This window comes from Formica exsecta, unplaced genomic scaffold, assembly GCF_003651465.1.
Source record: "Formica exsecta isolate Colony F162 unplaced genomic scaffold, ASM365146v1 scaffold1159, whole genome shotgun sequence".
In the NCBI taxonomy this organism is placed as follows: Eukaryota; Metazoa; Arthropoda; class Insecta; order Hymenoptera; family Formicidae; genus Formica; species Formica exsecta.
The window spans coordinates 192,830-204,268 of record NW_021848498.1 but is presented as its reverse complement, the minus strand read 5'-3'; the positions used below and the strand labels follow the sequence as shown (position 1 = coordinate 204,268).

Genomic DNA, 11,439 nt, shown 5'->3' with positions numbered 1-11,439 from the left:
TAAACATTTTTTGGAATAATATACTGATTTGTTCATGTATTTTATTATATATATAGAATAGTACATATATCCAAAAACATTAATCTAGGACTAATGTTTTAGAGTAGCAGAATGTCCAGTATCTGCAAATAGTTTCTTAAAAGAAACCAAAAACTAATGTTAATATCCCAAGTACCTAGAGAAATAGTTTCTCAAAAGAAACCAAAAATTATATTAATTAATTAATAGTTAATTATTAAAATACATTCGTTCGTAACCATATTTTTTTTATCAAAAAAGTCAATAAAAACTGATTGCAATTTGAAATTATTAAAAAAATATAAATTTATATCCAATAGCTATATCCATGTTTAATCTACTGTTAAGTCTTTCTTTTTCATAAAGACAATAATAATATTAATACTAATAATGATGGAAGAACACTTTTAACAAAGAGAAGAAAATATATCTTTCTTCTAAAAAAATATATATACTGTTTAAATTAATTTCTTAATACAACTTTAAAGAAGCATATGGCGCTCGTCGTTGAGTTACTACCGAAATCATTACTTTCAGGAATCGCCAGGAAAACCTAGGATTAATTCCAATCCTGCAACGAAAATTCTTAATTTTCATCAAAGCACCGAACTAGACGTCGCGGATGGATCTTACAAAAACCAACAAGAAATAATTCTCCACGATAAAGATCGTTTCGACTACTTGCCGGTACCGAACCAGACAACTTTATTAACGTTCACCTGACGAGAGGGACAGCAATCGCATTCAAGAACAGAAAAAACGGAAAAACGCGGAAAAAATATGGTGTTTTCACCATAAATAGTGTAATTTATTAATTTATTTTATGAATATTTGATTGCGATACAGAATTTGTAAATAAATCAATCTCTAATTAAAAATAAATCATAGAATTCGTACTAATTTACTCGCGATTTTGCAATATCGAGGACAATCGTTCAATTTCGTGAATGAGAAGCTAATATTTAACCGTTAGTAACATCGAATCTTCACATTCTTATTCAATATTTCTAATACCAACGAATTATATATATTTGTAAAATTGTAAAGTTAGAAATATAAAATATATAATATAAAATATATATAAAGTTTCCCGATTTTATCAACGGCTCTTTGATATGAAAACACACACGGTTAAATTTATGTGTGTGAGAACATTTTTACAATACATACTTTAGAAATAAATAAATATATATATATATGTTAATTGAACTAATTTCTATATATTGTTATTATACGTGTTTTTGGTAATTTTTCGTGTAATTTACAAAAGAATACATATTTCATATAATTTTACAATTATAATAAATACAATTTTATATGATACAATTATAATTCCAACATTAAATTATAACAATACAATTATAATTATCTAATTTACAAATTGATGATGCTATCACTATCAAATATATATATTCAATTTATAAAAAAATATTTTATGATGCAAATAATTTGATACTGAAAGCATTAACATATAATGTTTTATAATATTATCATGATACATTCTTTTAAATTTTCTTGAAAATAGATTTAACAATAAGTTGGATATTATTATTATATATTATAATTTTATTTTTAGCTTTTTCCTTAATGTCCTAATAGTTTCCTAAATTTCCTATAGCCCTAACAATCCTACTTGCTGGCTGAACCAGCAGAAATCTGAGATTTGGAGAACGTATCCATGATATTTAATGACGTACTCTAACCGCGTGCCCTAACCGCGCGTCCTAACTGCGTGCCTTAACCGCGTGTCCTAATCGCGTACCCTAATCGTACTTTGTATACCTCTCATTACGCATTTTGGCCAGTATTGGCCGCCTATTTGCGTAGCCTATATCCATTCTTCGGGCCAGTTGGACCTACCTTTTGTTGCTCCTGGCCATTTTCTGAATCGATCTCTAACCAGAGATCGAAAAAGGAGATATACACTCCTTTTATCGCCGGCTATTTATTATCACCGGCGAATAAGCGCAAGATTTTTCTTTAAGGAGATGAACTCCTTCTTTTGCCGGGTAATTATTGTCGTCGGCAGATGAGCGTAAACATTTCACGCTCGATGGCGATCGTGGGATTTTACGATCGTTCGTTCGACGTTCATTTTAATATAACTTTATTTTAACTGAGACAAAGCCAAGTTATCAATCGAAATTTTGATTAAAAAATTATGATAAATTCTAATAAATATATAAATTTGATTAAAATTTATATATTAATATATAAATTTTAATCAAATTTATATATTTATTAGAATTTATCATAATTTTTTAATCAAAATTTTGATTAAAAAATTATGATAAATTCTAATAAATATATAAATTTGATTAAAATTTATATATTAATATATAAATTTTAATCAAATTTATATATTTATTAGAATTTATCATAATTTTTTAATCAAAATTTTGATTAAAAAATTATGATAAATTCTAATAAATATATAAATTTGATTAAAATTTATATATTAATATATAAATTTTAATCAAATTTATATATTTATTAGAATTTATCATAATTTTTTAATCAAAATTTTGATTAAAAAATTATGATAAATTCTAATAAATATATAAATTTGATTAAAATTTATATATTAATATATAAATTTTAATCAAATTTATATATTTATTAGAATTTATCATAATTTTTTAATCAAAATTTTGATTAAAAAATTATGATAAATTCTAATAAATATATAAATTTGATTAAAATTTATATATTAATATATAATTTATTTAATAATATAATAATACATATATATAATAATATACAATTTATAATAAAATAAAATTAATTTACACAACATCTATGCAATTTGTTACCATATTACAGATAATTTAATTGATTGATCATTTGATCTCTCTTGTATCAGTTAAAATAAAGTTTAAGAACAACGTCTACAAACAAATTCTACGATATGGATGAGCTAAGAAATAAGGATAAGATGTGCGTTAAGAATGAGTTACATACGTATACATCACACGTATACATCACACGTATATAATTGATAAAATTACTAGCGTTTTTTATTCAATAAATTAAATAAAATCTACAAATTTGGAAAAAAATATTTTCTATAATTTTTCTTTTTTTAATTTAAACTTTAATTTACTTTTGCAATAGATGCAAATCAAAAGAACTTAAAAGTTATTCAACTTGATCTATTTTAGCTCATCCATTTAAAAGTAACGGATTTATCTACAATCTACATATACAATCTACATCTACAATCTTCATCTACAATCTCTACAAATCCGTTACTTTAAAAATAAATAAAAGTTTGTCACTCACCGGCACTGATGCGCAACAGCGGAGTTGTTGGTCTTGAGGCTACGTTGTCTGTAACATACAAATATAAAATCCAAATTAAAGCAGCGCCCAAAATACAATTAATATTTAAAAAAATTATTACTTTACATGCCGAATTTTATATCCTATTATATAGATATTTTATATATAATAAGCAGATACATAAATACGAAACAATTTTATAAATTTTGAAAAGACTTTTTTTTAATAATGGAAACATTTATCGGACTTATGTAAAAGTCTTTCTTTCTAATGACGCGAAAGACGCGAAAGCCGTCCGCGGCACGATGACGGCACCGATGACGCGACAAGCTATCCGCGGATATATTATCGCGTTTAGAAAAGAAATTTGACAAGATACGGAGCGTTTCGCACTATTACTTTACTGCTCGAGTGTCGTCGTGCGAATGATAACAAGGCCGAAGCACGTAAACATTAGCGCGCTATTGTTTACGCCGCCGAGATCGAATACCATGTTATTGATAATTCGCTGCCGAACTATTTTACGTACTATGATGTATATACAAGCGGAATAATAATAAAACAAATATTTTAAATTATAGATCATTTATTTAATAAAAGATTAATATATCACGGAGCTTATTCGATGGAGCGTCTCGCACGACTATTTTCCTGCTCGAATGTTGTCGCGCGAATGATAACAGAGTCGAGGTACATAAATGATAGCGCGACAATGTTTACGCAGCGCGGAATACCATATTATTGATAATTTGCTGCCGAAAAATTTTATGTACTATGATATATATACATACATACACACACATATATATGGTTTGCGTATACAAAAACACCATTGATATATGTGTTATATTTAGATTTTGCAGCATTTTTTTGGCATTTCTTTGTATATATATATATATATATATATATATATATATATATATATATGTATATGTATATATCATTTATAAAGAAACTTTAGATTAACCAAACATTACAATGTGACAGCAAATAACGATATTGCTAATCCATTCATTTCCGTGATGCATCCGAAAATATTGATCATCGATTGATCCTCGTCCATTTGAATGTATACCGTAATAGGACGGATATGTAATTATTTAGAATGGATTTAATAGTAACGTGATTTTAAATGCTTCCGGTTAATGCGTGGCGTGTTTCCGATCGGTTTAATATCAAGTGGGACAATGTCCCAACGTTCACTTAACTATTCATCGATCCGGTAATATTAATTTACGTGATCGGGAAATGTACACACCATCCATCCGGTCCGGCGATGACAGAATCGAGAAAAAATATATCCTATTATTTTTTGAAAAGTCAAAACGTGTTCAGCATACCGTCAACTCCCATCATACAAGGCTTGATTACACATTCATCGAACCGCACTATAAAGCAGACATTCCGGCCAATCGCTGGAAATTGCCGAATACTCGTTGACTGCGACATAAATGTAAACACGATGGGAGTAATTACGCGATGAGTGCGCGCAATAGCCAGATATTTTATAATTACAGGAAATTTGAAGGTTCGCCGAACGATGAGATACATAAATGAAATAGCGGGTATATACAAACTTAATTAGCCCTTAATTAAAAAAATCATAACGAATCGAAACGATTGCAATTAAGTTTCATGGTTCGTGCACAACTGCATAAATCGTCATTTACAATTAATTGGCTTTACGTTATCGAAAATTAAAGACTCAAAGCTTATCTTGAATAGAAAATTTAATATCGAAAATTGAAAAGTTTTGCCTTGTGTGTGTGATATGTTTCTCAAGAAAAATCAATTTGAAATTCGGAAAATTGACACCTAAAGTATCTCTTTGATAATTATGGGGAAAACAATCTATATTAATCTCTCTCGATATATATCATTACGTCAACATACGTCATTATATCATATATATCGCGGTATTAAATGGGATGTGCGACCCCGAGATCATTATTCCTCAACCACGGCGCAGAAAGGCGTGAGAACCATCTCGAGTGCATAAAAGCCGCGTCGATCGGTAGAAGCATCGCTTTGTGTGCCGCGAGCTCGAGCGAGCATTATGCCTAAGCAAGTACGCGCAACATCCTTGAAAAGTAGTCCAAGTGAATAATGATCCGGAACAATGCGAGCGCGCACGGGGAAAGCCGGTTGCTTTACGCGCGCGCGACTTTGCCGGCGCAATTCTTTGACGCGATGCAACGGCGGCGCTCGTCGCGTTTCCTATTCAGAAGTCGACACCGTGTTTTTGCCGCATGAGTGAGAAAATAATGATCGCGATCACAAAGCGGCAACATTCGTCACGGACATAATCACACGCTGGAGTATGTGACAAAAAAAAATACGTGCAAACGTTATCCTCGAATCCCGAAATATAGAGCGTCTCCCGAATAACATGCGAGAGACGCAGAAAAGTAGGAAATGAAGTCCGATAAAATTGTCGGAATAATTGTGTGAAAACTGATATACATTAAGATTTTCTTTTCATTATCTTTGCTCATGATGTGTAACGCTGTTTCGCGCGACAGTTAATATAATTGTTATTCCATCCTGCAATTCATGACAATGTGACAACATTTTCGCGATAAAATATAATAATAATATTTATTGTGCAACAAGATACATTTTGCTGAGATATAATTATGATATATACAATTTTATATCAAATTAAAATTATTCCTGCAGAATTGGAATTCAGAACAGCGAAATATATTTATCTACAAATGATTTGCTCAATTATAAATTACCAGAGTAATTTCGATACAAGCGTAATAAAGCATTTCGAATAAAAGTATCAATTAACATTCCAATTTTCTCCCGCAGTGCTGCCGATTGGAATCGCGTAGCGACAATTCCCCACGAGATGTTTTCACGGCGATGAGAAAACCGCGGGATCTATTGAATCACGAGGCAATCGAGTCTGACGATTGAGTCAGGGGATATTCTAGGTCGTTCTTTTCCTGTCTCTCGTTTGCGCCTTGCCATTTGTCTTCTCTATCCGTGAAAGACTTCGCTCTTCAATAACGCTGTCTCACCGACGGCTCGCGGGCTCTCGTCTCGAACAAAATCATAAAAGTTTTAGCCTACTACAACTTTAAGACGGAGTTGCGGTCTCTCATGTGTGCCTGAGAAGAAGGTTTTCGATGTTAGCCGCCTCGTGACGCGCTCCCGATCGCTTTGCTACTTCTCAGTATTTGTATGTGTCAGACAGGATATTCCAGAAAAAGATATAAAATGGAAATGTAACCTTATTTTGTAAAATTTGGAATTAATTCTTTTTTAATGTTTATAAGTCTCTAATTATCTTCGAACATTATACATTGCTCAAGCAAATTTTATTTTAACATCTCCAATATTTTAACATTTTAATTTTTTAATTTATTTTTTTTTAATGTAGTCTGTATAATTCCTTTTCTATTTTATCTTTTACTATTAATTTTTATTTTAACATTTTTTTAACGAGAATATTAATTAGTAGCTTAGTAAATAACGTTATATACTTTTTGATTTTTGCAATGATTGTAAATTTATGTATAAATACACAAATTTGTGCGCATACAAACGACACATATACATATTTGTGTTCTAATAAGTAACAACCGTTCGATTTTAAAAATCAGTGAACTTTTCAAATTTTCTTCCGGAATCGATTATTCTCGGCCTGTTTTCTTTATTTATTGTGTTAAAATACCACATTGCGATTCATTCGTGATGAAAATTTCGGAAATGATCCTTCACATTGAAGCGTAATTAATTACGCAGCAGTGGCGCATTTCAGCATTCTGCCGCTTGCAATCACATTTTCTAAATTGAAGGTAATTAAGAGATTATTATTATATTGTAACGCACATTAAAACGCGTACACGCGTCTGCATACATCGCGGCAATTTGTTACACTTTGTGAATTAGTTGTCGGCAAATTTATTAGTTGTTGAATTTATTAGCATAATTATCTCTCGGCACGCTAACACTCTCGCGCTTCGATCCACACGTGATTTTCTTGTAAATATAGTTTCCGGTTGTGTTGCGTCCCGTGCTCGTGCGTTTTTCAAGCTTAACATATTTTTTAACCGATATTTGCATATTTAAGTAGCGTAAAGGGAGATTGAGTTTTTCTTTAATGTACGGTTCTTTAAATTCTATGAAAAATACATATAGTTAGTATAGGCTTTTAAATTTATAATGACATAAATTATCAAAAAATTTTAGAATTTTCCTGAATTAAGTTCGGCTGTGGCGCAATTGGGGGAGACAGCACAATTATTTAAATATAAATGTTGTCTTGGTCTGAAATGATATTTAATTATGCTGTTAATTACAATGATAAAGCTGTATGTTAGAGAATTATGAATAGAGAGACACAATACATGTAATTGCATCTTTGATACAAAAAAAAAGACTCCAAAAAATAATTAAATCAAAGAGCTCAAGTAGATGGAAGGGAGTGAGAATAATTCAGAACATTCTTAAAAAAATTCTTGAACTTCCTTAGTGATGGCGAAAGAGATTAGATGACACAAAGGAGAATTCTTGTCTGCTTCTTTTCCAGAGCGTGTATAATCTGCTAGGCGAAACGCTGTCCAGACTGCAACAGTACGCGGAGGCGGAGAGGTGGTTCCAGGCGAGTTTGGCCAGCCAGCCTGACCACGTGCCGGCCCACATCACTTACGGGAAACTTTTGGCACGGAACGTAAGTAGCCGCCGTTCTTTCGCTTTTAAATTTTACCCGTCGTCGCCGCTCTGTTTCATCTTATCGCGATCTACTTTCCGCGTCTGACTGCATATCGATCGTTACCACTTGAGAAACTACTATTGGGCGATACGCGGCATAAATATATTTGGGTCAACACATAAAGTCCCCGCTCCTCCCGGCTCTTGTACTCCGAAACTATATTTACATTTGCGTCAGATATCGATTGTGCCCCGGTGATTTCAACAAATAACAATGGATGACAAGCAAAGTTTTTTTTTTAGAATATACCAAATAAAGTTTTTTCTTTAGGAAATTCAGCGTTGAATATAAACCTATTGTATTTTTCTGATTTTTCCATCAGATTTTTTTATCAGTTTTTTCTGTAACATTTGAATTTTGCGAATGGACATATTGCATATTAGACTTTGTCGACAAAAATGCGATATATTTCTATGGCAAAAAAAAATTGAAGAATAGTGCTTATTGTAATTTAAAAAATTCCGGTTTTTTTCGATATGTCTCTAAATCTCTTTCATATTTTACATTATTTTTAGAGATATATTTATATTCAGCGTTACACATACAGATACACAATTTAATAAATATATTCAAAAATGTTGTTCAATGCAATAGAACAAGCTCCTCAGCCGGTAGCAACCGCCAGGGGTAGGGGGGACAGACAGGGCTATCGAGTTCGCGGTGGCTCACAAGTCGCCTCTGCTTTCTCTCTCTTTAGTCGAGCCGTGTCCTGGAAGCGGAGAGATGGTTTCTGAGGGCACGCAGATTGGCGCCGGACGACCCCAGCGTGCACCATCATTACGGTAAGACGCAACCGAAAGCTCCTTTAATTGCGACCGCGGGCAAGCGTCGTTTTCGTTCGAAATTCGACAGTAGACGTCTCCGGTTATCGTCCCCGCCTATTATCCATCTCGTTTTTCCAACATCATCCCCTTCGCCTTCCCGTCGCGTCGGCCGGAATTCCTTTCTCAACCGCATCGAAATTTAAATATCTAATGCCCGTATTTGTAGTCGTTGCGGCGACGATAAGAGACCTTCGTTCATTATTAAAGCAATGAAATACGCTCTCTTAAGCATCCCGTCTTTGCACCCGGTCGAACGTATTCCCCGTCGGTCGCCGCAGTCGAAGCCCCATTGTAACAATGGTATAATTGATTCCCGATCCTCGAATCTGTCCTGAAAAGGAGTCCTCGAAGCTTCTCCCCTCGATCGCGGGGAGTTTCGCGTCGGGAAAGAATCAAAGAACCAAGATTCGAAGAGTCGCTTAATGGAAGGGGGAGATAAGAGGATCGTCGTTTCTTCCGTCGAGCCGCTATAAATACCGCTGTAATATTTCCTGCGGGATGATAGTAGATCTGGAGTGAAAGAAGGGAGGCAGACCGACTAATCGAAAAAAAAGGGCGGATACCAAAGAGCACGGGAATAAATCGAGATGTAGGGGAAAAACGGAAATCGAGGGTATTGAAATTCCGGAAAGAAACTCGGCAACGCTTCAGAACATCGGGCGCATTAATTCGCGCGCGAGATATTAAGATAATCTTGCCATCGCTTATCTTTTTTTTCCATTCGCTCAAATAAGATGTTAAGAAAATGTAATTTGCACAAAATTGGAGATTTTTTATTTTTTGTTTTTTATAATTAATAATAAAGTGAAATAGCTCTCTGTAAAAGATTAAAAGAGTATAAAGATTCAATGAGTGTTGTATATATTTATTTTCTCGTTAATTAAAGCTGCTCTCGTGTTTTACTTAAATTTCTTTCAAAGACCATTATATTTTTTTCAAGAACATTACATGAAAACATACTGTTCTTTTCCACATTTGTAATTGAAGCTTTTCTCGTGTTCAATTAGGTTTTTTTCAAAGGCCTCAAAAACATCAATGTGAAAAAAATTCTGTTTTTTTCATCATATTTGCATTCTGCAATCTCATTCCGTCTTTTTTTTTTTTAATTTTCTCAATCAAAACATTTCCCTCAAAAAAGCTTTTGAAAAATTTTTTAATCTACTTCAGAGGTAAATCTATATAAACGACATGCCTATTTGTATTTATAGAACTTGAATAATAAATTTTTTTAAACAGATCTTTTTCTACAGATCTTCGTATACAATTAAGTACACGATTATTTGATTTAGCGCAACAAGTCCATTAAGAGTAATTTAATTAACAAGAACGATACGATCTGTACGAACGGCCGATTTCTATGCTGTAATTCCTCGCGACACACGACAATGTTTGATTACAAAATTTTCAGGGCTGTTCCTGACGTCGCAGGGCCGATTGGTGGAAGCTGCCGAGGAGCAGCTGCGAGCGGCCGAGCTGTCGCGATCCGACTACGAACTGTCGGTCGCGGCAGCCTCGGCGCTTCGGCAGGCCGATCGTCGCGATGAGGCCGAGATCTGGTATCGACACGCGGTTAATCTAAGGCCGCACGAGGCCCGCAGCCACACAAATCTCGGGGCGATCCTACACCTGAACGGCAAGTACAAGCAGGCCGCCGCGGCTTACAGGGAGGCGCTTAGATTGCAACCGGGCGACGCAACGACCATAACGAATCTGCACAAACTGGCGGCGATCTTGGCGTGACCTGAAGAAATGCAGGATGACCGAGGAGGTGATAGAGAGAGCGAGCATGAAGACACGATGAAAGAGAAGATGGTGTGTGTATTATACGACCCCGCGCGAACGAGGAAGAGGAGCCCTTCTTATCGTGACATTACCGTGTACCCCAAGATCCCCTACCGGCCCGATCTTCCTACCGATATTCGTTTATATCTCTGCGTCGTTGGCGACGCGCGCGTTCACATCGACCACGCGCTGCCGACTCGTATCGCCTGCTATGATATGTGAAGAATAAAGCTTCCTTTATTTTTCTCTAATATACGACGGATATATATTTTATGCGACTCCTTTTTCCTCCTTATATAGTTTAGCGAGGTGTTAAAGAAGACGACTACTGCCTCGAACTGCTTCTTCAGATTTTTATTGCAAGAAAGATATACATGAAATATCTTTCACTGCCTATACATACAGCAGGTAAGTTCATCGCAGATTCGAAAAGAGCAAATCAATAATTATTTTACGTATAAACCGAAATATGTGGTTATGCCACATCATCTTCTTACAAATCAATCATTCCAAAAGGGAGAAAGAAGACGGGAAAAGTAAGATCGAAAACGTTTTGCGCATCGTTCGACGCGATTACTTGCGATTTCTTTGATGGAGCTCTGGATGGAATAACTACATGAGTTATGCGAAAAGAATATTTTATTTTAGATGTTATTTTCTCTATGTTAATTTTCTTGTCATTATATCTCTGAATTTTTACTTGTTGTTATATCTATAATATATCAATCTTTTATTTTACAATTTATAAAAATTTCATTTGCATTTATATATTTTTTTCTTTTTTTAATTACACGAAATATATTAAGG

At 33.7% G+C, this 11,439-nt stretch overlaps 1 protein-coding gene across 1 annotated transcript in view; it reads left to right on the top strand.

The window, feature by feature from the left end:
• The window catches only part of LOC115238892 (protein O-mannosyl-transferase TMTC2), a gene marked incomplete at its 5' end in the record, with an annotated part of 98,311 nt that extends 87,426 nt beyond the window's left edge, over positions 1-10,885 (top strand). Inside the window, 3 exons of the mRNA XM_029813048.1 lie at positions 7,844-7,984; positions 8,724-8,808; positions 10,259-10,885. Of these exons, the coding sequence (XP_029668908.1) occupies positions 7,844-7,984; positions 8,724-8,808; positions 10,259-10,590 (558 nt within the window). The remainder of the gene's footprint in view (positions 1-7,843; positions 7,985-8,723; positions 8,809-10,258) is intronic.
• Positions 10,886-11,439: the final 554 nt, after the last annotated feature.